A 24,439-nucleotide genomic window follows, 5' to 3' on the forward strand; every position below is an offset into this window, starting at 1 on the left:
CTCGCTAGTCTGGCTCGCTCGCCAGCGATCACACACACTGGCACTCTACCCTAGCCGTAGCCCCACTCTACGCATGCTCCAGTCTTCCCATTTGCTGGTACCACGTATACACTGGCCCCTTTGACCTGTGGCCTGACGCCAGTTGCTGGCGCTTAGACCGCCAGACGTACATAGGCCTGCAGGGCAGTCAGTCCCCTCACCCCAGAAGAAAACTAGAAATGGAGTTTAGTGAGACAGGACAGACTGCAGAGATAAAGGCTACCAACCGGCAACATGTTCACACACGACCACCTTCTTCACCCTGCTTCTTCCACGTTCCCATGCTTTTTCCTCCCAGTCCACCTTGACTCCTTCCCCACCTTTGGTGCTTCCCTTAAACAACCCATAATACATCTCATGCATTCCCACAGTCCCCTGAAAAGGCTCTCCCAGTAGGTTTTACGCAGCCCCAAATGCTCGTCCCCCGTATGCCACCGTAAGCCCATTACCCCTCCAGGTGGGATCCTCCTCAGTCTGCAGGCATTCCAGGAGCCCCTCTGCCTCACTCGGGAGGGGAGCCAAGCCAAGACTGGGGCCTGGGCCCAGGGGCCGACCCCACTCTTCAGAAAGCTCTGGGAGCAGCCCTGCCAGGGCAGCATCACGCTGGTTCGGTCATCGGAGCATCCCATCTATTGTCACTCCTCCGCCCCTTTGGGTGACCGTGACCAGCCCTTACTCACATAATCTAAGAGGTGACACAGTCAGAGCTCCTTACACAGAACTGATCTCGAAGCGTTACCCCGTCCCATCAGGAGTACTGGCGCTCCCACAGTAGGTGCTTTGGCTGCCCACGGGTGGATGGGAAGCACGAGAGGCTCTCTGCGTGACTCGTCTGCTCTAGTCCCGAGTGCAGCCAGCAGAGGCCCACCGCTGCAGTGTGCCCGGCCCCTCCGCTGCCAGCACACCGGCCGCAGCTCCCTGACGAGCAGGAAGGCCCGCCACCGCGCGAGTCCTGCTGCGGCGGCCGGCGGCGGTTCGGGCGGCGGTGCCGCACCCCCCCCCCCCCGGCGGCGGCGCCGCGCACCAACTGCCTCAGCACGGTATGAATTTGGCGCCTTACTTTCTAATTGGCCGATCTCCGTCGCCAATAGACTCGGGGTAAGCGCGGTGGTATCGCACAGGCGACCAGTCAGAAAAAAGTTTCTTCCGGCAGACGCACCAATAGCGAAGCGCGGTGGCGCTGTCCAATGAGCCGAGCCCTACTTTGCGGAAGGTTATAAAAAGGCTGGGTGCGGGGCCTCCCGCCCCACTTCGCCGCACCGCTCCAGACGACAGGGGCAGCTCCCACAGCGTAGCGAGGCGCCATGTCTGGCCGTGGCAAGAGCGGCGGTAAGGCCCGCGCTAAGGCCAAGTCTCGCTCGTCCCGGGCTGGGCTGCAGTTCCCGGTCGGGCGTGTTCACCGGCTGCTGCGGCGCGGGCACTACGCGGAGCGGGTGGGGGCCGGCGCGCCCGTTTACCTGGCCGCCGTGCTGGAGTACCTGACGGCCGAGATCCTGGAGCTGGCGGGCAACGCGGCGCGCGACAACAAGAAGACGCGCATCATCCCCCGTCACCTGCAGCTGGCGGTGCGCAACGACGAGGAGCTCAACAAGCTGCTGGGCGGCGTCACTATCGCGCAGGGCGGCGTCCTGCCCAACATCCAGGCCGTGCTGCTGCCCAAGAAGACGGGCGGCGGCGGCGCGGGCCCCACCAAGGCCGGCAAGAAGGGCAGCGGGCAGCAGTCGCAGGAGTACTAGGGCGGCCGGTCGCCACCCCCCGGCACCACACAAAGGCCCTTTTCAGGGCCACCCCCATTGCTCACCGGGAGAGCTGCGATCCGCGGGGGCGGGGGGGGGGGGGGGGGGGGGGGGCGGGGGCGCGTCTTATCCCGTTGCCATGCCCTGCCCGCCGGGGCTGGCGGTGGGCTGGCCGCCGGGGGGTGCTGCAGGGGCCGGGAGCGCTGGCACCCGCAGCGGGCCGGCGGCCAATCGAGGCACCGGTGAGCAACCGGCCCGCTCGAGTCCAGCTGGAAGAACCGAGGAGCTGAGCCCGTAAAGACTTGCACTCACGCTATGGGGTGCTCATAACTGAACTGTATTCGTCATCTGTTACATTCAGTGGACCTTGCATAGAGAATAAACAATGCTTCATTTCCAAAATGGGACCCTGGCAAGGTGCCGTTTCAGCGTTTCTAGAAGGCACTGTAATACACGAGCCCCGCTGGGAGGATGGCAACCCAGTAGCGAGTGCAAGGAGCCACGGGAAGAGGAAAGGGCTAACAGTTACCAAGAAAGGCACAACAGCCCAAACTGGGGCTTCCTCTTCAGCTCCCCGTTGCTTGGTTAGTGCAGCTGAATGACCATCCGAGGTTACCCTTGTACACTTGTGTACAAGGGAAACCAGACTGACTGTCCACTTACCTCCTAATTTATTAGCGGCCAATTGACAAATTTGCATCTGGTAATTGCAAACTTAATTTTTTACCTTAACTGAGACTTATGATGAACATGGTATCTGTGCTAACTTTACTATGAGGAACCTGGTATCGGGAACTATAGCGGTCATCCTCTTCAGCATTCCGATGAGTGAACAGGCCCAAGTAATACTAATGACTACTGAAAGTACTTTAATACTGTCAGCACGGTACAGCGCTTTAGTACCGTCACAGTTGAGCCTCCAATTATAATCTGTAGTGAGCACCTTGTTCCTAAATGGAATAGGAGAACACTTACAGATTTTTAATATTTTTTTAACTTCCTAGCTACAAAAAATGGTTGAAAACACTTCAGAGAGAGACTTCGCAATTTAGAGAAACACAGAGAGGGATGAAAACCCTCTCTAGTGTTAGTGTAAACTAATCAAGTTAGTCAACTCAGTATTTCAAGTTTTTGCGCCCAAACGTCAGATAAGACCGGAGTGAACGTTTAAATAAATCCCTTCCTCCAAAGGAGGATGATAGCGTGGCTGCAAAGACTTGCTAGAGTTGTAGCAATCGTGCCAACCACACCGCAGGTTTAGCGGGCATCGTTGAGCTGCCTTGCCACGCTAAGGATATGCTTAGCTCCCTTGCTCAGAAGTAAAGTAGCTAGTTCAACACCAAGGTTCTCTGCAGCTTCCTGGGCCTGACCAGGGACATTCTTGGCTGTGATGCCAACATGCTGCACATCGTCGTTCGGTCCATCTTCATTCTGCGAATATAAACACCTCAATGTAAGGCAGCGGGAAGGAGTGGGCAATTAATAGTTTAAGCCACGTGCGAAACAGGGTAAAATCTGTGGTCTGAGGAGCCTCGAGAACAGTGCGCTGTTCCAGTTTCCAAGGAACCGGACCAAAAGTAATAAACAGATTTCAAGAGGCCTGGTTTTGTCATTCAGCTTCAGGTTTGGATTTTGAACCCACCGTGGTTCACATACCTGTTGGGGATAATTAACACTGGTCTGCATAGTCTCCTTCAGGCTATCGGATCCATCCAAACTGTAGACTGCTCCTGTCAAATACAACTTGGAAGGACATACAGAAGGGATTAATACCGCATTAACAAACAAACAGAAAGTCAACTACCCCCTTTTTTAAAAAAAACATGCAACATACGAAGCCAAGCCTGGAGGGGGATGCTTTAGCGGTGCAGTGGGATCAGCAAGAATAGCAATACAATACAACTGTAAGAAAAGTAATCTCTGTTGGGGAAGATGCGACTTCCCAAGGAAAAAGCCGAACTTTTTTCTAGCTTCCCACCTCCTTAATTGCACTCCGTTGTGTAAAAACCCTGATTTCGTGGGGTCAGAAGCGAGACTTTCAGATCTCAGGGCAACACTACTTTTACAGAAGGGCGGGGGGGGAAATCTGGTACTATTATAAGGGCATTTTCTAGAAGACTGAGCTTCAGTAGCCAAACCTGTTCTCATACTCCTGCTTTGGACACAAACCCCGAAGGCCCGAGCCTATCTGCCCTAATTGGCTACAAAGGTATCTGCTGGAGTTACCTTCAGGGAAGGATCAAGGAACACACACGCATGCGCTGGAATAGGTTTTCAGAAATAATCCCAGATAAATAGAAAGTGCTCCTCACCTGGCCATCTTTCAGCATGGTGTTGACGGCAACAGGGACGCTACATCCACCCTCCTAAAACAGAAAGCAGCTGATGGTGAGGCGTCTACCCGACACACTCAAAGCAGAGGCCTCTGAAAAGTTTGGACTGCACACAACCCCGCCTATCGCTCTTCAGGCCCTTCTCAATTCAGAAGTAAATCTCTGATTTACTTTACTTTACTTACTCAGTTTTAGGAAAGCGTAACAGATTTCCCATACTATGGCATCAGGTCAAGTAGCAGAGCAGTATTTACTGCTGCGGGCAGAAGAGCAAGGATGCCACACCTACCAAACGTTTCATGAAGGCTCTCTCAGCAATGCAGCGTAACACGGTGTCCGCATCATGCAGGGCAGATACCATATTCAGTATCTCTTGGTCTTTGGCACGAACTTCCACTGCTAAGGCACCCTATAAAAAGAAGAAGAAAAAGAAACACACAACGTAATAGTCATAATAATTCCTCAATTTCGTGCATCTCTGTGTGCACTCTGCATTGGTCATGAAATGGAACTCAGAGGCTTGGATGCATTTCACTAAGGGAGCAATGTTTAGACGTTTACAGAAACAAATTACAAAACAATCCGCTGGTTGCAGAGACATGCTATAGCAGCTGGTGTAAAGGGAAGATCAGAACTTACTTCAGCCAAGCGTTCAAGATCACACTGTCACCTCAAACCATTCTAGAACCTATTTCAGTTATGACTGCATACGTAGAAACGCCCACCCCGACGTCCCTTTGTGACGAGAACACTGGATAAATCCAAGCTTCCCAACCTTTTCTCAAGATCAAGTGCTGAACGAGTAACAATTCTTTGTTGACAAAACAATTCTTTCCCAAACTGGAAACAAGACGGGGGGGGGGGGGGGGGGAAGGACCTGCACAGTACCTGACTAACACGTGGTCAAAATAACTGTTTCAGACTGAATTTGCAGATTCGTCACTTGCAATCACTAATGCATAGCCAGCTTGGGTTTAGCAAGTTTGATACCCACTGTGCAACACTGCGTAAACTCAGCCACACGGCCAGCACGGGCTAGAATGGTTTGCTTGCCTAGAAACAAGAGCACTAAGAATGCGCTCCAAGGCAGGTGTTTCAGCTCCACCCTACGGGAGTCAGGACAACAAGGCAAAGATACTGCGGCGGCTCTGCACAATTATCCTGGTACAGTGAAACACTGACCCTGCCAGAGCCTGCCCTACATCTGCCGCGTCGCCCCAGTGTAGTTGTGCCACACATTACCTTCACCTTTCACTGCTTTTCCATTACTGATGGAAATCAGCCCCCACCACACCGGGTAACAGAGCTGACTACCATTCTTCCCACAAGCTGTGCCTAAAACAGCGTTACGGCCAACAAAAGAGATCGATGTAGCAGTTCCTTGGCAACCAACGCACGAGAAGTATTTGGCACAATTAACTACTATGACGCATCGTACTGCTGCCGACTTTCAATACGCAGTATGGCTTAAGATACAAGAGTTGTAACGTACCTGTCCAACAGCATACAGACAATCTTCAGGGCTTAGGAGCTGGAAGAAAGTAAAACCAGGGTTCACTCACGTTGCACTGTTCGGAATATAGGAAGCGAGAGCCAAATTCTATGCTCACCTCTAACATCAACTGATTTTGTGCCTGACCAAAGAAGCATCACCTCCCCCTTCCCACGCCTCAATGTTTCCACCCCTAAAGTGAGATGATGTGCTTTCCTTCACCTGGACTGTAACACACTGTGAATTAGCTAATCAGAAGAATATTAGTCATGCACGCTGCTGCGTTGCTAGACACGAGTATTGTGAAATGCTGGGAGACGATCAGATTACAAACTGTTACTGCACCACGGAAAGCTGAACAGTATAAATCTCTGTGTGAAGAAAACAAAAACAACCAACCAAGAAAAAAATCCTCCCTGAAGCACATCAAATCACGAGCTACCGTGGCAATGGATTGAGCAGACTGCATGCTCACCTTTGACAGGACAACTGCAAGGTCTGAAAGGCAAGCAGTTGACGGTTCAGCAGAGAACGGTATTTTCTGCTTTGCTGCTCCTCACCTGGCCAATGCGATTCTCCCAGCCCATTCTCTTCAGCCCAGCAGCAGCCAGGATGATGGCACTGAAGTCTTCCTTCTCATCTAGCTTCTTTAAGCGGGTATTTAAATTCCCTCTCTGTAGAAGTGATTAAGCAAGCACAGAAACAGCAGGCAAACAGTCCTATAAGCACTTAACATTCGCTTGAGTGTGTTTAGAGAAGGCACAAAATCCAACAGCCTCCAAATGAGAATCAGAGTACCATCCCGAAAGAAGTGTTAAATATGGACAATTGTTTCTCTAAATAGCATTTTGCTGAGCATTATGGAATAGTAATTCAAGCACTGACTCTCAAAAAGATATGCATGTCATCATAGTACATTATTAACACCCGACACCAACTCCTTTTGCACAGCAAAGAACTAGGTTACTAGGACTGAAGCAGCGGTGCCTTTTACCACTAGTTCAGCGGGCCACATTGGAACTAGTGGCCCAAATCGCATCTGGGATATTGGGAACCAATCGGCATTTGGCCACACCACTGCGACAGACACACGCTAGGCACCCTTCAAGCAGTTTTTTTGAACATCCCTTAACATAAAATTCATCTGCATCCTGAATTTCAGCTAGGTGAAAGCTGGCCCCTTCTTTACAGCCTCGTGAGAAAGTAGAGGACAGAATGGGCTACAGTATGCTATACACCCCTCTCAGAATAGGTTAGCGGAGGGCAGCCTTTGAGAAAGCGGCTTGTTCTTGTAGGTCAGGTGGTATAAATCAGCCTTGATTCTAGATTTCGCATTAAGTTGTATTTTCCTGCTTGCAGCTTTACCCAGCTCCCACATTTGGCCAGGAAAGGATACAATATCCCTGAATTCTAACTGAGGGAACTTCTTTTTGAGCTGGGCTGCTCTCCGAAGTGAACTGGTTCCAATCACACTGTGGGGAAAAAAAAAATCAATGAAATCCAGAATACTCCTACACTTACCTCCAGCCAGAGAGATGTCAGAACTTTCACGGAAACAAATGACTTTTTTTTTTTTTTTTTTTTTAATTGAAACGAAGATCCAAGAACTTGCCAGTGATTTATATCACCTTAGAAGAAAGAAAACCACTTTGTGAGGTTTAGCATAAAGCTGGGCTGAAGCTAGTGGGCAGGCAAGCCACTCCCAAGGAACTGATTTACAGGAGATGCTTCTGGAAGGCAGCCCCTAGCCACCGTCAAGGACCGATGAAACCTCATTTAAAGACGGCAACACTTGTCACAGAAAAGAGACTCGGCTGCCCCAAACTGAACCAGACGTAGCCAGACAACTGAAGTTACTAAAACGAAGGGGCTTCATCAATGACAGAAATCCAGTGGGAGGAGAACCTTTGGAAACAGTAGGGTGCATAACCAGGAACCACAGAAAACCGCCAGTCTGGACAGTAAGCGTTTCCTTTCTAGAGATGTATGCTATTCGCTTTTCTTGGTACCCTGGAACCCAAACCAGATGTGATTTTCCTGCTATCCAGATGTGCAGAAGCGCGAGTCTACGTTTGTATCACAGCTAGTTTGTTTCTTTTACTTTAACATGCCGGGGGCGGGGGGAGGGGGGAATCTTTCTCATAGTTACCTTCATCTGAGTAATTTCACTCAGCTGTCTCAAACAAAAGACTCCAATAACCTCTACAAAAAGGCAGGTGAATCAAAATGGAGAAACTGCTCATGCTCCCAGCGGAACCGTAAGAGAATGATGCCAAAAAACCAACAAAGAAATCAGAACCGGCTGGGTGAGAACAAGAGCACGGAGACTGTGATAAGAAAGGGTCTGACTTGAGAAAACATTGCAGGGTGGCTCAAGAGATCCAACCTCACTCGGTGTGCAGCACTCCCATGAGACAGCGTTGCTCTTTTCAGCAAGCGGGTTCAGTGTAATGTCTATGGAAAGCTAACGGAAGGCAGTGTAAAAGCACTACAGGATAAAGCAAGGAGCTCACTGACTTGCCGCTGGGAAGTATCAGCCAACTCCTCCCTTTCATTCTTACGCCTGTCTTCCCCTTCCTCTCCCCACTCACCTCTTTTCAGGAAGGAGGCTCAGCGTTTTCCCACAGTTTTTGGGATGAAAGACAACAGCATCAAGTGGGTTTTCCCTTCTGCAAAATAATGCAAGCGCAGAATGGCTGACACGTCATTTAACAGAAGGCTGTTAAGCTTAACGGTTCTGCTATCGGTCCCCAGAGGAACTGCCTCTGGCTCCCAAATACCCCATCATCATTGTAAAAGCAAGAATTTCCAGCAAACCTGCTGGCTACGAAACGCTAGGACAGCTCTAATGTTTCCACTGTTTCAGAGATTAATCAGAGGGTGGTCAAACTTTGAACACTTAAAAGGACCTAAGCTGCCTTTGCTTTCCTACCACTACCAACACTGTAAAATGCACGTCCCTCAGAGAATCGAGCCTCACGTCCACACTTACTTGCAGACGGCACCGATGGTAAAGCCAGGAGGAAGAGAAGTTGGCAGGTCCTTCAAGGAGTGAACCACGAGGTCAACTCTAAAAATTAGAGGACAGTAATCACTAAACAGATGGCTGAGCTCACGCGGTACCTACCAGAGGCCTGCAGGTCATCTACAGAAAAGCATCAACACCCACCCTGGGAATTAATTTGGAGAAGAGGGAGGAATTTCAGGATTCTATAGCCAGAATTACTATAGAATTCTAGTGTTACTCCAGAAAAGCCACTTCACGTTTCTCTATCCCTCTTTTCCCACCTGTAAAATTAAGACAATGCGTTCCTCCCAGCAGCGATGCAAGACACATTACAACAATCAGGTTGAACGAGGGTAAGACGCTGGAGATGTTCACATGGAGAGACTCATCGTACCAATAGGCAACCAGTACATTGTCTAGTATTACGCTTCAAACCGAAAATAATAGCTAGCCAAAGTAAACGCTATCTGCTTCGCCACAAGGCCAACGAACGTCATTGAAAATGCTCGAGTCTCCAGTATTTTTTCACGGACTTCACTTGAAAATGCAGTAGCACGTGCCTACGTGTCAGAGATGCAGAAGAATATCTTTGTTTTTAAACCTACTTTAACTAAGACATAAGCACCACCGAAACCCTCCTCGGGACACTGAAAAAGGGAAAAAGAAGGAGGGGGAAAAAAAAAAGCACTAATCTCCCTCTCCTCCTCCAGCAGGAGCCTGAACCGAGTCTGTAGAAAGAAGTTACCCGGAAAGCAGCACAACTTGCCCATGCCCAATTCTCCTGCATATTTAGCATGCAAATTTGTTAATAAATGTTAACATGATAATGCTACATACATTATGCAAGATGTTAACACCACCAAGCAAAGTATTTTTAAAAGAACGTACTTGTAAGTAGGGATTAGATTAGATTACATCCTCTCTGATGCGCATGTAACACACAAATCACAGGAGGAAAAAACCTAACTGGGGCAGACCAAGCGACACAACATCTCCACTTCAAAATACGTGGCCTAAGCCCAGGGTAGGGGGGAGAGACAATGACTTATCAAAGAATTTCTTAGCCAGAGAGGTACCAGAACAGAAGGAACCTAGATCACATATGCAGCAAGCCAAAGATGTCCACAGAGCACCACGAATGCCAGAGGAGGAAGAGAAAACAATGAGCTCTTACTCATGTCTTTCAAGTGCATTTTCTAGCTCTTTGGTGAAGAGGCTCTTCTCCCCAATCTACACACAAATGGAGGAACGTGAATCACAAAAGAAAAATCTACAAATATATCATCAAATACAATTCTCGTGTAGAGGAAGAGGAGAACCTTTACCTTGGAAAGTGCTGTATCCAGGATCTTGTCTCCGGTCGTTGACATGGCAACTGCTCAGAGAGAGAGCACAAGTTAAACGTGAGGCTTGGTCAGAGCACGTAGGCCTAGACTGGAAATATCAACGTAACATGTAACGAGCAGTACAGCATCACACACTACTGCGTGAACACAGACTCAAGATAAATACAAGAGCAGCTCGCTTCTAGAAATACGCTGCACTCAAGACAAATGAAATTGAGACTTCCTTCACCGTCCTCAAAAACAGAGCAAGGGGAAAGAGGGCAGGCTTTGGGAAGAGCTGACCCAGCGGAAACTGCCACGGTCTTTCTCTGGAGTGCCAGTAAACAGGTACTCAGCAGTTCTCTTCAGCGCAAGGCTGGGCTCCCATTATTCCTGTGCTGTTGAACGCCTCAAGCACCGGACAGGAAAATGTCCCTAATGCATAGTGGGGTGCAGCCAGAGCGATGCCAGGTTCTCAAACGGACCAACGTAACACCATCTGCATGACATACTCAGAGCTTCAATCATCAGGAGCTTATGAAATCTACCTTTCTCCCCTAGAAGAAATCAGCAGCCACACAACCTAACTGAATTCAGACAGCACTCTCAGATAAGCAGAGTCAAATCCTCCTCCTCGTGACAGCACTCTACACACACCTCTTGCACACAAAGATAAGCGGCTGGCTCCTGCTGCCGTCTACCCCAGGGCAGCATCCAAAAACACTTACCAATCTCAATGCGGAGGTCAGGGTATAGCTCACGGAGCATCTCGACTACGCTGTCGGTCTGAATCCGGGCCAGCTGCAACAAAGCAGAAAACAAAGCCCTACACAAAGAGCACATCATCCATACAGTAGCTAGAGAGGACTTTGCCATTCTTCGATGGTCGGGCATGCGTGACCGCCACGTTCTCTAAAGCAAAAGCATGAGAAATAAGTAGCCCCAAGTAAAATCACTCATATGTACAAACTCCTTCAACCACGTGAACTCAGACCACGACCAGAGCATTTCACCGAGGAACTTCTTTTATCGACTAAGCGGCAGAGTAACATCTCCCCACGTCCAGTGCCGTTGTGATCCAAGCACTGACGAGGCAAAGCAAAGAATTTATCGAGTTAGGAAGTGCGACTAGAGCAGAAGACTGTGTGTCAGGATTACAGTCACTAGCTGTCCCCCAGTCAGAAATTCCATTTCTCTACACCACCTCGGCGCCCTTATTCATAGACAGCGCTTACCTACCTAACTTTGAGCCGCTTGGTTTCACCTCCGTGGATTGCGACTGCTGAAAGATGCCCGCTCATCGGCAAGTGGGCAGAAAGGTAAGCAAAACCATCCTCTTCTTGCTCAGTGATGAAAGAACAAGTCATATCGCACGCTGGGTACCCTCTGCTTTTTCTAAAAGTATGAATTTTACCAATACTGCAAGTTTTGGGAGAAGCCAGGGGGATTTCACTGTGCCGCTGGAAAAACCTATAGTTACCGGCAAACACGAGTTACTTATCCTCTATAAGATCAGAGCCCTATTTAGAGGTTCTATGGACAAAAATAAAAGTAACAGCTTAGGCCTACACGCACAGCAAGCAACAGATCTTGAAGTAGTAAAGTGCAGGAAGAACATTCCCTCGCATAAGAACAGCGGAAGCAAGTGAAATAAAAACAGAATTACGCTAGCAGAGGGTCATTCTACACATGCAAGCAGCAGCAGACTCAAGCAACCGCAGGCGAGCTTCAGCTTTTCTCCCACTGGTGAGCTGTGTAGCCTGGGGCAATTAACTTTGTTCTCAGGACTGTAGTTTCCCTACATATAAAAGGAGTATAAGTAGCTGCTTCCCTTTGTAAAGGGCCACAGGAGCCTCAGGTTAGAAAAAGAGGTAATACGTATGCACAGCTACGTCCCTTGCCCTAACGTCTACACGCAGCACCTTCTTGAAAGTACAGAATTCTTCTTAGAACGTGCTACCAGAACGAACAAGGTTATCTCAGAACAAAGGCCTGAAGGACATTTATCTCCCTTCGCGAGTCCGCTCCTCCCTGCTGCGACCAGCTGGCAAGAGATACCCACTGTATCTCTGGACTCGTCCCTTCCCTGTCCTTTGTCCGGGCTGAAGCCGTTAGTCGTCGGGGTTTTTTTGCTGGTTTTTTTTTTTCCCGCCTCCCTGGAAGAGCTGCATAAGCCTGGCAAGTTACCTTGCAAGGTCCACAGCAAGGTCCCCGTTATCCCGGCAGGGCACCCGCACCCTCGCCTGCCGTTACCTCAACAAAGGCAGCGCTATTTAGAACTGCCGTCACCCGGGCTCCAAAGGAAGCGTTTTCAAAACTTATGCTAGGAGTACCAAGAAAGGAGCCAGGACGCGTGAACTCCCCCTCCCACGGGGGTCCCCCACGAGGGAGCTCAGCCTTTCTTTGCCGCCTACAAGCAGGATGAGCCAGCGGCAGCTGCGGTGCCAGACTACGTCCCCGCCGGTTCCCCGCTCGTCGAGTCGTTACTCGAACTCGCTTCCCGGGCCGCGGAACTGCCGGCACCCGGAGGAACGAACGCCTTCGCTCCCGCGCAGCGCCTGCGTGCCTCTGCGGGCCGCGGGCGCCGAGGACGGGAGCCCTTCACGCGCCCCAGCCCCGCCGCTGCCTACCTGGCTCCGGCGGGTGCCCACGCGGACCGCTCTGCCGCCGGCGCCGTTCTCGCCCTGCGGCAACAACCGGGTCAGCGGCCGCCCCGTCGCCGCGCCCGCCCCCTGCCCCGCCGGCGGGCCCTCCCCCACCCCCGCCCGCCATGCGCGCGGCCCAGCGCCCGCCGCCTCGCCCCCGCGAGACCCCGACTCACTGCGGCCGCGCCCGGCTCGGCCATGACACCGCCTCGCCCTCGGCCCTCCCCGCACTTGCTCCGTGGCGGGACCCCGCCTCCAGGCGTCACGTCCGGCTGCCCACGTGACGGACACCCTCCGCCAAGCGGTAACGGCCGCGGCGCTGAAGAAGCCCGGGGGGGGGCCCGCACACCCAGCGCACCGCTCAGCTAGTCCAGTTTATTGGGGGGCTGAGGGACAGAACAGGGTGAAGCCCGCGTCCGGGTTGCCCGAGGATACGGGGGGGAAACCCCGTACAACCCGAGAGGGCGGGCAGGGACACGGCACGGAGTCAGGTACTGCGCTTGGTGTGGACGAGCAGCTCCCGCTGCAGGCCAGCCTCAATAGTCGTAGCAGCCTTTCCCGAGGGCAAGTCCGTGATGAGGGTGAGCTTATTGAAGACGCCTCGACCAAAGTAGTCGGCTACAACGGAGAAGCCATCGTTGGAACACTTGAGCTGCCGGACACAAAGCAGCGGCATCAGCAAAAGCCTCCAGCCCCCTTTCACCCCCTGCGCTTACAGCCTCTTTATTAGATAGAGACCCAGCGGCCCAAGTCACTCCTTGGCTATTCTGCTAGTTCAATCAGCGGCCTCCTCTGCTAGGGTTTTTTGCCGCTGGCCGTTCCACCTCTTGTTTCAATCCTACATTGGAGCCATGCACCGAAAAGGTAATGAACAGTTATCTTAAAACACAGAAGTGACTGCCTCAGCTACTCTCGTTTCCACGTGCATTAACATGTTCTAGATAATACCCCATCTTCGACTTCACCACTTCATCCCTCGGAAACACAATGTAGACGCAACGCTTTTGGTGTACCTCAAGTGCACCGTCCTGTCCGCATTCCAATTCGTACAACTTCCCTCCCTCCCCCTTCTCCTTAATTTGTCCTGTACAACTTGTTGACCAGCTGTCACACTGACCAATGGGTCTCAACCCATTTCAGCATCAGATGAGAATAGTTTCTCTTTCATCTTCGGAGAGCATCAAGGACTCTTTATGCCCCACACATAATGCAGTCACCCTAGGGCCTAATGCCTCATTATTCGCAGTCAACATAACCTTGTTTACAAAATACTTTCAGCCTTACCCTTCTCTACCAGCCTCTGGGGATCTGTAAATGAATCTAAACCCTATTTATTTAAACTTGGTAAGACAGGCAATGTTACCCTACCTGGTGCTGAAACTGGTCATGCAGATCTCTCTTCTGCTCCTGGGCTCGGATCATGTCCATCACTTTGCGATTTTCTGGCATGCAAGTAGGACATTCTGAATCGCTCTCAGCGTAGCTTTCAAAGCAATGCTGGTGGAAGGAATGACCGCACAGGAAGTGGACGGAAGGCAGCTCCAGGGCACTGGTGCAAATGCTACACTTGGTCTTCTGAAAGATCTTGGGACTGGGAGAGCGAGAGGAGGCAGAAGGGCGAGAGAGACAGTATATTTTTCCTCAATGACAGAAAACAACAGTTCTATCCTATATAAGACAAGACAGCACACAGTCCCGCACCTTGCTTTTAGCTCTTCGATCTCCTGGCGGATCCTTGTAGTTTCTTCTCGGTATTTTTCAATTCTCTGCTCATCCTGCTCTATCTGGCGGCTCTGCTTCTGCAGCTTGTTGACAAGATAATCCTTAATCACAGACAGTGTGGCTGTGGAGTTATGAGCCAGTGTCTGCACAACTGAGAGCAACCAAGATGTTAGTTTAAACACAAGTAAAAAAACTGCAGCTACACTTAATCCTACCTGGACAGACAGCTTTTGTGTAAAAGGCCGCTTACAAGCAAAGGCAGTCAGCATTCTTGCTGAATCGGAGAGCTCGTTTAAAGACTCCATTTCAGTTTGACCTCTTCCAGAAAGGAATGACCGGGAGCATGTTTGGATAGCTCAGACCAAAAGGGGCCAAGCAAGGATCTAGTGGACTGGATTCCATTTCAACTTCTCCACTAAGGCACAGCAGGAGTTTCAGCAAGCCCTTCACCTCCCCACACTGACAGAACAGAAATCACGTATAGACACCTCTACGACTGATACCGCAGATCTTTTTCCCTAATTAGGGAGCTGTGACTGGCATCGCTTTTCCCTATAGAGCAGGTTATTGCTTCAAATGGTGGGCTCAAACTTCATTGATACTTCTCTCAAATTTCTAATCTACAGAGCGTGCTATAAACTAGTTTGGGTTTTGGGGTTTGTTTTTGGGGTGCCACATGTCATTATTACCAAGCAGCGGAGGCATAAGATTCTTGTTCTCGATGTGTTTCAGCACCGCAGCAATATACTCTTTGCAGTCCTCCTCCTTCCGCGCAAAGTAGCCGAGAGCCTGTTCCCAGAGACAAGCCTCTTGGTCTCCATACAACTCGCACACCTCAATCACCTTCTTGTACTGCTCATTCTGCATGTGGTAGTGCATGATCTGTTGGAAACTATGGGAGAAAGAGACTCAGCAGCTGCAACAATCGCTCCTTTCGAGCTGTCCCAGGGACCTCAGGTTTTCACCCAGCCATGCAATCCCCAGACATTCACACAGAAGCCAAGAGAGGTCTGTCATTCACTCTCTATGTAATTGCCCTGCTCTAACTATAAGATATTTTCAGCTGAGCAATGATCTACAGTTCCCATCTTGAGATACGAAAGAGGTCATTACCATTGTAAGGCAGGGATGTTTATGGCTCAGCAATCCCTGCAGGGGGTGGGGAGAGGGACAGGACTCTACAGACAAGAGCAACACTCACAGTTTGCCCTGCTCATAGAGGTAGAGGACACCATCCTTGAAATTGTGCATCTGACATAAGACCAAGGCCTTATCAAAGACTGTTTTGAACCTTCCACTCTTCAGGAGGGTGAGGGCTTCACTGTGCAGCTTCTCCTTGATCTACAGAGAAGGAGGAGAGGTCGGGGAGAGCAACACCCCCCCCACCCCCGCACGCACATTTTGCACTAAGACCCAACAGGTCTTTCAAAGAGGACGACAGTTTTGCTGTTTGCCCTCTATTCCTTTTTAGCAAATAGGACATGATTCCTTTTACCCAAACAGCCAGCATCCTCAGAGACCTAGGCAAGCAAATAGAGCTACTTTTGTGGGAGAGACATCTGCCCACAGAGGTTGTATTGTCTGCAATCTGTTCTTAAATGAGATTCGTACAAAACAAGCTTGGCCTCACTGAAAGGAGTATTCTCCCAGCTAGCAGGCTGCTTTCCCATTTATGTGCCATTTGTCCAGCACAGCATATGTATTGCCTCATGTTATCAATGCCCATCTGGAAAGGTTACAGGTTGGCAGGAATGCAAAAAGGATTCAAAGACACCAAATCTCCCTCTCAAAACACAAAGCTGGAGGAGCTCAAACCTGCTCATCTCGTTCATGTGCCCAGTTCTGGAGTCGAAGTTCCAGTAAAGTGTCATAGACACCCTGCGGGGAATCAGCCTGCACCTCAGTCATGTGCTCCAGAAAAGCCTTCAGTTCTCGGGAGTTGTTTGCAAAGACTGGAATGAACTCCTCTGAATTAGCCTGTAACACATCCAGAAAAAGTCAAGCACCCAGATCAGTCGCAGCCAGACTGGTGCGGAGTGCCGTGCGGAGTGCTCATTCCCAGAGTCTGTGACGCGACAGATAGAGCACGGTACGGGATGCCGACTACGGCAGGAATCAGTTCCGAGCAATAGCTTTAAGCAGTCTCTTGTCTCTGGGACTACCAGTACACCAGGACGGGGCTTCTCATTATACCTAAAACATCAGGCCTGCACCACAAGGCGCGCAGGAGCACTCGCTTGCTACGAAGTTACTAGTCGAGAGCAACGACTCTCAGTCAACGCAAACCGTACCTTTTTTCCCTCTAGCATCCCAGGGCCTTCATTGTCTCCCGCCGGCTGGTAATCGGTGCAAAGGATCTTCAACAATTCTGTGGTCTCGTTAGGGACATGGTGCATCAGGATTTTACCGTACCGCTTCATGTTACTCTCTGCCTGATCAAAAGGCAGCTTTCCAATGTAGCGCAAAGCCTCTTGGTAGTTCTGTGGAGGCAGCCAGGGGGAAAAAAAAAAAGAAAAAAAGAAAAAAAAAAAAAAATCACACGACATTGGCCTCTGCTCTCCACTTTGAGGTTAGGACAGAAGGCAACAAAGACATGCTGCCAAGTATGCCTTGAACACCGTTTGCTCTGAATTAGCACCTAGTTCGCTATTCCTGCTTGTTTTCCTCCAGGGGAAAGAGAGTGCAATTTAGATCAATCTCTCACTAACGACCCTCCCTCCTCTTAAAGGGCACTGTAAAAAGCCACATCTGAAACAGAACAAATAAGCCCCTCTGATTTCCACCCCTAGTCTGCCGCACAAGCCAAAAGCAGAAAGCCAACACAGGAGCAGCAGCAGGTGTGGTTACCGCTGCCTCAGCAGTCCCATCAGCAGGGTAGCCGCAGGGAAGAAGTCAGTGAAATGGTATTCTCGCTAAAGAGGAGGCTAGAGAAGTGGTATTCTCCCCAATAAGAACATGGGAGCAATACCGACTCTCACCTTGATGTCCTCTAGCTGGATTTTGAGGTACCATTCATGATGCGCGTGCTTCTCTGCCAGGTACACAGCGTGGGAGTAGTACCCCGCTTGACGAAGCACCTTGATCGCTGTTTCCACATCAAAGCGGACCTCGCTCTCACTCGTCTACACGAACAGAAGCAGAAAGATGGTCCCTCAGCAACGTTCCCACAGTCCACAAGGAGCAATCATTTATGTAAGAGGAGGAAAGCCAGAGCAGGGACAACTTAGTACCTCTCACGCAAGGGCAAGGTGACACGTGCGGAAAGGAGGTAGTCTAACCGCCTCTCATGAGCTTGCCAGTCCCACTGGCAAAAGCCAGCAGCACACTCCAGACTCAGGCGGCAAGCCAGCCAAACTGGGAATGTAACCAAGAGCTTGGAAGTAAAGGAGCAAAGGTAAGGGTACCGAGGGACAAATCCATTCTTTTCTCTCTCAACAGGCCCACAGGAGCCAACTTACAATGTCACCGCTACCCCTTTTTAATTATGATCATGACGTAACAACTTGGCACGATTTCACCTTCCCCCGATACCTTAATGAACTCCTCCAGTTTGGAGCTGTCTTTGAGTTTGGTATAGCAATTCAGCAGAAGCGTGGTATGGTCTGCATTGGCCAGGGACTGCAGGTGGAGCGTCTGCAGATAAGCAGTGAGGTTGTGGATACGCTGAGCGTCCAGGAATTTCCGAATAACGTAAGATGGTTCCAGCTTCCCTATAGTTCTGGGAGGGAAGAGTCACGTTCAAGAGACCATATACCCGGTAAGTTAAAAGAAATGGAGAAATTAACAACAGAGCATGGAGAAGCCTTAACTTCAGCAGGCGCTAACCCACTTGGGACCACTCAGCTACGCATCAGAAGTAACAACTAGTTACGGCATAAGACCACCCATCCGCACACACAGTGAAGCGAACAACCCTCTACAAAGGCCGCGATCAGGATGATGGTTGACAGCACACAAGGACTTAATCCTCCTTTACAGGAGGCAGTGAGAAGATGGACTACGCTCCGACCACAGCTACCTGGGAAGCCCAAAAAAGGGGGAACAAAAGCTACGTTTTCCTTCATTTCAGTCGCATAACTCAAAGCCAGCATTAAACGCTCACACCCACACAGTTATCCTGACACGATGCAAGTCGACAATAAAATACACACCGACTCTCGCTAGATGTCGGTACGCCAAACTTATACATGAACTTGTACATGAACTTAACACTTTGTGGCATTTTAAAGAGACCAAACATGAAGTTTTCAGTAAGCCCCAAAACAGGCTGCTCCGAGATGTAAAAAAACCGAGACATTTTAAAACAGCATTAAGCTGTTTAAGCGTTTTCCAAGAAGACTGCCATATATGCTCAAATCACATCACCCATCTTACCTAGAGGGATCCCTTGTTTCTAACAACATCATCAGGCCCCACTCCACCCCAACGTGCCTTCATTATTCATCTTAAAAAGTGATCAAAGAGGAGAACTTTAACCTAAGGCGTACAGAGCAATTTTCAAGCAACTTTTTCTGAGACTTTTAATCTCACTGACATGTTTCTCTCCACTGATAAAATCTTCACCTCACATCATGCTTTTTTTTTGGTTTGGTTTGGTTTTATTCCCGGGCTGAAACAGAAATCAAGGCCTCCGTAGCTCCTATCTGTACTACACCATCATGGCTCCACAGGACCCCCGCTTACCGGATATACTGCTGGATGGCTCCATCATGGTTCCCCTTGTTATACAGATGATCGCCATACTGCCGGAAAATCTCTGACAAACCATCGCTGTCCAAGTGGTGGCTCTTGGCCAGGTTAATGGCCATTTCAAATAAGTTCTTTCTGAAAAGCATCTGTCAAATACACGGTAAGAGCAGTATGAGGGAAATACCACCCCACAAAAGTTCAAATATGCCTGGAAAGCAAGTTGTTTCTTCTTTTTGGTGCTGTACACACACACGTGCTGGGGCTTTTAAATGCCGAATGCTTTATAACACTGGTTATGCTGAAAAGCTATCGGGTCACTTGTTATGTAACTCACTCACCTGAATGGTTCGACTTGTCAATCTGCAGAGCCAGTACAATCTTGCAGACATAAGGCAGACACTAATAACAAAACAGATTTACATGCCTCGAGTTTGGTTTGCGTATCCTTCTCCTGCAGTATGTGAATCTTCCCATCTCTGGTCAGTACATACAGAGAACCCCACTCTGCTAAGACATCCACTATATCATCAAAGATCGAGCTGTACGCAATGAATTTGTTGCACAAGTCGTACACATTCAGGACTTGTTTGTCCGAATGCTGTGCCTCGTTCCCAGCAAACTCTGACCTGGAGAGCAGAAGAAAGTTTTAGAAAACAAGGAGAGCCTAACTTGAATTCTTGATACCTACGCAAACTAGGGATGTCCAGAGAGCAAGACAAACAGGGCTCATTTGGGCCATTAAACTAGGCGGACCCACAGGCAAAACACCATGTATTTATACACAAATTCCACCTATGCGTTAGACTGAGAAATTCATAAGGCTGGGAAAAAAAAATCCCACTCATTCAGCATGCTCGAGTGTGCTACTCTCACAACGGAAGTTAACCGATATACGGGGCCAGATGAATCTTAACAACCTCTGACAAAGTTGCAATCGGCCCCCAAGAGCAAAGCTTCGCAGGGAAGGAGGAAAAAGAGGGAAAGCAGGAAGCTGCAAGAGCGAAAAGAACTTGTCTGTTCTGAGGAGCCCTACTTTGGAGAAGTCTTTCGGTCCTTGGAGACAATGACGAGGTACCCCCGATACCAGTGAACAATCAGCTTTTGTCCCTCGAAGGCAAAGCAGGGGCCACGTTCATCTGGTTGATAAAGGTACACGCATTCGTTTCCTGCCACAATGAACTGGAGATCCTGGGAGGGGTCGCTGAGAGACGAACAGCGCAATCCACAACCATGAGTGTCCAGCTCCAGGTGAGGATAGTCTTTCACTGAAAGCATATAAGACTACAGAGGAAATGCAAAGTTTTGGGGATCGCTCCGAACTAGACTCTGAAGCCAATGCAATTTGCAAGTCAGAGTCTCATTTTTTTCCAATTAACTTCCCACCTGGATGTTCTCTGTAGTCACCACAAACAGATGTGTTGTTTTGCCAGACTGTCGGAAAGCAAGGCCAGTAACCGGATAACTGCCTTCATGTAGGATCTGGGTCTTACTATGCCGGTCTCGAGTGATGTCTCCTTTTGTAAGTACAACACTCCCATCTGCAAAACCTGGTGAAGGGGACAGACTAAACTGTTACTTATATGGCACACCTGAAGTATTATGCAGCGTAAGGTAGGGCAGCTCCAGTCAGTGACAACACCTTGCTTGCCAGCAAGGTATTAAGTAATAAGATTACCACGGGTTCTCGTGTCAAGGAAGTATGTGCCAAACCGCCCCCGATTACTCCCATTACAGTTCAGAGCCGTCACCCGACTGCACACAGGATGTCACTGTTCAGCAAGGTTCAACTTGCTTTCTACACACAAACCTCACTTGCAGGTTACTTTTGTTTGAGTCCGTCGGTATTTTGTTTTACGAATAAGCCTTCTCATCCACCAATTGTAACTATCATTTTAATTCACTTGCTTATTTGAAACATACTACATGCTGTAAAAAGACTAGAGGGAGATTTCCTAAGAGCAAGTAAAACGCACGGTTTCCACAGCTTGCCGACAGCCCCAGTCCTGCAAGTTGTTCCAGAGTGGACGGCCACAACACACATACAGAAAGCTTTTTGATTTCAGTGCAGGGACCGGCTCACTGAAAGCGCTTGTAGCCTCACAACACTACTGCTCTTACTCTGTCAGAAGTTAAGCAAGCAATATTACAAAGGAACGTTTAAATCCAAAAAGGGAAATTGGCTTTTTGCTTTTAAAGAAAGATTTCTACACAGCGCCTGGAAAAAATCTCTCCGTAACGTTAGGTATCACAAAAACCTGTGTTTTCTCCCGTACTGCAACAGAAGCTAAATTTCTTACTAAGTTCAATAAATGACTGGTGGGGAAAAATGACATCAACTAAAAATATGTGCTTCCCTTTTAAGTATCAAAGTCATTACTGTAATATATGCAGACTCGGGCTAACCCTACATGTTTATCTTCTCAAGCTCTCTGACAGAGCAAGACACACTATCTCTCTGGGAGAATAACATAAAAACTGCGTGAAAAGAAAAACCGTCAGGATGTTCTATGCTGATTTTTGTGCTATCTATTCATCTTCCGTACATCTGAGTAAGGACCGTAATGTTTTTCTTAAGCTATTACAGTTCAGTTTGACTTACCAATAGCCATGAAATTAAGATTCTCGTGGACAGTTAGGCAGGATACAACTGTGGGCTTGTTACCTGGTATTGCTGGAAAAATTCGTGTGCAAAGAGGATTGCCACCATCTCGTTTCTCCAGGTTCCAGACTTTAACCTACAAACGATGACGGTCTGGCATAAGCAAAGCGTGAGGCATTAGGCAGCTGAGACCTGGCGTCAAATGTAACAGTGCCCAGTATGAGCAAGCTACTTAAGGTAAGAAAGGTCAGCCAAGGTAATCGCAGTAGTCTTAAGAAAGACCCATAATACAAGTGCGTTTTCCCCTCTTTGTCATTTGACTTACCAAGGGGTTAATACCCTCTTCATCCTCACCAACAGAAACCAAGATACTGTGCTGCTTCAGCTGGTACAGATGTGTTACCCTTAGCTTGTAAGCTTGGAAACTACTGAGTTGAAGGGAGCGAGGCAAAAACCAAATCTGACCTTCCATATGTAGATCACAGTTAAGGCACAGAAAGGGGGAAAAAAAACACCAAACCCCCACATCTCCAACCATACCAGACTCAAAAACCTTAACGCTTGCTTCTCACTGACCTCTGGTACGGCTACAGTAAACACACTTCTGCAGAGCCACCCAAGAGCGCCAAAACACCTGGTGGCATTTTTCTTACCAGGTGAAGGACAGCCAAGTGCAGGAAGCCGCCGCGTTCCCACGGCCGGAGTACCCCCAAGCCCGCGCGGGAGCCGTGCCCGCGCTAGACAGCGCCAGGGTCTCGCCTGCGGCGCAGCCCCGGCCCGGCCCGGCCCGGCCCGGCCCGGCCCAACCCGACGCAGCTCCCGGCCCCACCGAGCCCCACACAGGCCAAAGCGCCCGGCACCGCCACCTCCCGCCGCCGTGCAGGATATCCCCGAACACGAGGCTTCCCCGGCCCGAGTCGCAGACCGCGATGCCCGGGGGAAGCGCGAAGGGCTTCCCGCCGGCCCCATCCGGCCCCGGCGGCTCCTTCACCGTCTCTCTGTCAAAGAAGACGAAGCGGCGCCACTGCAGGTAGGCGGCCATCTTGGGGACGGGCCGAGCCCCCTCGCTTCTCACGTGACCGGTTTCCCCGCCCCTTCAGGTCACGAGGCGGAGCACGCAGCGGTGTGCCGGTGCGGGGGCGCAGAGGGGCGCGCGGCCGGGCCCCGCCCAGGCGGGTGGGGGGAGAGAACGCCTGAGGGCTGCCTGGCGCCAGTGCAGGCCGTAGCAGCTCCCGGGCCTGGTACAGGAGGCCCAGGAGGTGCCAGGCAGTCTCCAAAGGAGTCCGCCGCTTCAGCCTTGTCGCAGCAGGCCCTGGTCGGGGGGGCACATCTGCGAGGGCTGTCCTGCGTTCAGTACCGCACCGGTTTCACGCGTGCATGTGCGTGTACACACACACACGCCACCAGCAGTGGAGCAGGGGGGTACTTCAAGAAAGCAAGTAATGGCAAGCTTATAGTATGGCACGACCTTGTTGTAGCTACCAGTCCCACACCTCCACCGCTGTTTAATTTTTCTACCGATAACTGCAAACACCGTTGCTCGCGTGCAGCTTTGTCCAGCTGCTCTTTACAACCTATGGGAAACTGCGCCAGGAACAGGTCTCGGGGCAGGAATGGTGCTGCCCAGGGCCGAGGAATTTGGCCCTGGGAGGTGTTGTGCAGCCAGGGCCCATGCCCCCACTGTGTCAGAGCTTTATACAAGCAGCCCCACTGGAGATGCTGTAGGCTCTGACCCAGCACTTCCTACAGCTCCCGCTTCTCCCTGACATCAAGAGGTCATCTGCCACAGGCCATGCATTGATGCCAGCTCGGTTTCACAGCTGCGTCTGGCTTTCCCAATGCCGTGGGGCCCAGGAGCACAATCTGACCAAGTTCATTTGCCTGTTGTCACCTCTACAAGCTCAGCAGAGGTGGCGGCAGGGGGAAGGGAAGGCAGGCATGTGTCAAAACCCTGTGCCGTAGTGTCTAAAGAGCCTGAAGCAGCATCGGCTGCAGGCTCTGCCTTGAGACACCCACCTCGATCCCATGCCTGTGTGGTAGGGTCACTCTGGCTGGCAGCTAAGCCCCCTCTACCCCGCAGCAGGAGAGAGGAGAGATTTGGAAGAGCAAAGGCTGAAAACCTGTGGATCAAAATACAGTTTCATAGGTGAAGCAAAGCTGCACACACAAGCAAAGCAAAACAAGGAATTTATTCACTACTTCCCATTGGCAGGCCCCTTCCTGGAAAGCAGGGCCTCAGCATGTGTAAGAGTTCCTTGGGGAGACACACAACCCATAAATGCAAACATCCCCCCCTCCTTTCTCGCAGCTTTTATTGCTGAGCATGACATCATGCAGCATGGAATATCCCTCTCATCAGTTGGGGTCAGCCGCTGCATCCTCTCCCGAGTTCTTCCACACCCCCAGCCTACTCGCTGGTGGAGGGGCACGGGGGGGAAGAGACAAAAGAAAACATCAGCACTGGGCAAGTACTGCTTAGCAGTAGCCAAAGCACTGGTGCGTTACCAATGTTGCTTTAGTCACAAATCCAAAACGCAGCGGGGGCTGCTACAGAGAACATTACCTCTGTTACAGCCAGGCCCAGTACAGTCTGGCGCATGTCTGCAGCCTAGCACAGCGCAGCCCATCAGCCCCGCGGGCAGCCAGGCCTTGCAGTGACTCTGCACCTTGCAGAGGGCAGATGGGAAGGGGGGCTTGCTGGCCACAGGGATGCAAACCCCTGGCTGCTACTAAAGGGGCACAGGAACACAGTGTGCAATCCCCAACAGCACCTTCCACCTGTTGGTTGCGTGGAAGCACCAGCCCCGACTCCCGCCAGCCCACGAGCAGTCCCGCTGCAGGCACTGCCCCTT

The 24,439-nt window shown here is 50.4% G+C and overlaps 3 protein-coding genes across 7 annotated transcripts; 1 reads left to right on the forward strand and 2 right to left on the reverse strand.

Annotated features, from left to right (window-relative positions):
* The first annotated feature begins 1,230 nt into the window (after positions 1-1,230).
* On the forward strand, positions 1,231-1,840 carry H2AX (H2A.X variant histone). Its single transcript, XM_076358603.1, has one exon. It carries the CDS (start codon positions 1,344-1,346, stop codon positions 1,773-1,775), a length of 432 nt encoding a protein of 143 aa, XP_076214718.1. The 5' UTR covers positions 1,231-1,343; the 3' UTR covers positions 1,776-1,840.
* A 256-nt stretch (positions 1,841-2,096) lies between these two features.
* On the reverse strand, positions 2,097-12,871 carry HMBS (hydroxymethylbilane synthase). 2 transcript variants are annotated; one of them, XM_076358602.1, is made up of 14 exons: positions 12,754-12,871; positions 12,563-12,616; positions 10,661-10,733; positions 9,933-9,982; positions 9,782-9,837; positions 8,593-8,670; positions 8,192-8,269; positions 6,997-7,072; positions 6,161-6,274; positions 5,601-5,639; positions 4,398-4,517; positions 4,088-4,141; positions 3,432-3,518; positions 2,097-3,206 (listed from the first exon to the last, which is right to left on the reverse strand). In XM_076358602.1, exons 1-14 carry the CDS (start codon positions 12,775-12,777, stop codon positions 3,033-3,035), a joined length of 1,077 nt encoding a protein of 358 aa, XP_076214717.1. In that variant the 5' UTR covers positions 12,778-12,871; the 3' UTR covers positions 2,097-3,032. The 2 variants fall into 2 exon arrangements, with proteins under 2 accessions (XP_076214717.1, XP_076214716.1); XM_076358601.1 differs by lacking the exon at positions 12,563-12,616 and having other exon boundaries at positions 12,754-12,775.
* Positions 12,872-12,938: 67 nt separating this feature from the next.
* On the reverse strand, positions 12,939-22,644 carry VPS11 (VPS11 core subunit of CORVET and HOPS complexes). 4 transcript variants are annotated; one of them, XM_076358586.1, is made up of 16 exons: positions 22,476-22,644; positions 21,913-22,061; positions 21,588-21,723; positions 20,372-20,535; positions 20,022-20,269; positions 19,413-19,614; positions 18,983-19,134; positions 17,831-18,017; positions 17,278-17,421; positions 16,591-16,779; positions 16,115-16,276; positions 15,501-15,640; positions 14,989-15,191; positions 14,279-14,450; positions 13,946-14,168; positions 12,939-13,229 (listed from the first exon to the last, which is right to left on the reverse strand). In XM_076358586.1, the coding sequence occupies exons 1-16, from the start codon at positions 22,627-22,629 to the stop codon at positions 13,065-13,067; spliced, it is 2,790 nt and encodes a 929-aa protein (XP_076214701.1). In that variant the 5' UTR covers positions 22,630-22,644; the 3' UTR covers positions 12,939-13,064. The 4 variants fall into 4 exon arrangements, with proteins under 4 accessions (XP_076214701.1, XP_076214698.1, XP_076214697.1 ...); XM_076358583.1 differs by lacking the exon at positions 22,476-22,644 and having other exon boundaries at positions 14,279-14,420; positions 21,913-22,307; XM_076358582.1 differs by lacking the exon at positions 22,476-22,644 and having other exon boundaries at positions 21,913-22,302.
* Between the last annotated feature and the right edge of the window lie 1,795 nt (positions 22,645-24,439).

This window comes from Aptenodytes patagonicus, chromosome 23 (assembly GCF_965638725.1).
Source record: "Aptenodytes patagonicus chromosome 23, bAptPat1.pri.cur, whole genome shotgun sequence".
Taxonomy (NCBI): Eukaryota; Metazoa; Chordata; class Aves; order Sphenisciformes; family Spheniscidae; genus Aptenodytes; species Aptenodytes patagonicus.

What these genes read in the sequence shown, in the direction of transcription:
- HMBS (XM_076358602.1), bottom strand. Translation starts at nt 12,777, where the DNA reads ATGGCCGAGCCGGGCGCGGCCGCA. An exon ending in GGGAGAATCGCATTGGCCAG is followed by an intron (nt 5,640 to 6,160) that starts GTGAGGAGCAGC and finishes ACTTTCTTCCAG; the next exon opens with CTCCTAAGCCCTGAAGATTG. An exon ending in GTGTTAATTATCCCCAACAG is followed by an intron (nt 3,207 to 3,431) that starts GTATGTGAACCA and finishes TTATATTCGCAG; the next exon opens with AATGAAGATGGACCGAACGA.
- VPS11 (XM_076358586.1), bottom strand. Translation starts at nt 22,629, where the DNA reads ATGGCCGCCTACCTGCAGTGGCGCCGCTTCGTCTTCTTTGACAGAGAG. An exon ending in TCTTAATTTCATGGCTATTG is followed by an intron (nt 20,536 to 21,587) that starts GTAAGTCAAACT and finishes CCCCTTCACCAG; the next exon opens with GTTTTGCAGATGGGAGTGTT. An exon ending in GCCATCCAGCAGTATATCCG is followed by an intron (nt 18,018 to 18,982) that starts GTAAGCGGGGGT and finishes CTTCCCTCCCAG; the next exon opens with AACTATAGGGAAGCTGGAAC.
- H2AX (XM_076358603.1), top strand. Translation starts at nt 1,344, where the DNA reads ATGTCTGGCCGTGGCAAGAGCGGCGGTAAGGCCCGCGCTAAGGCCAAG.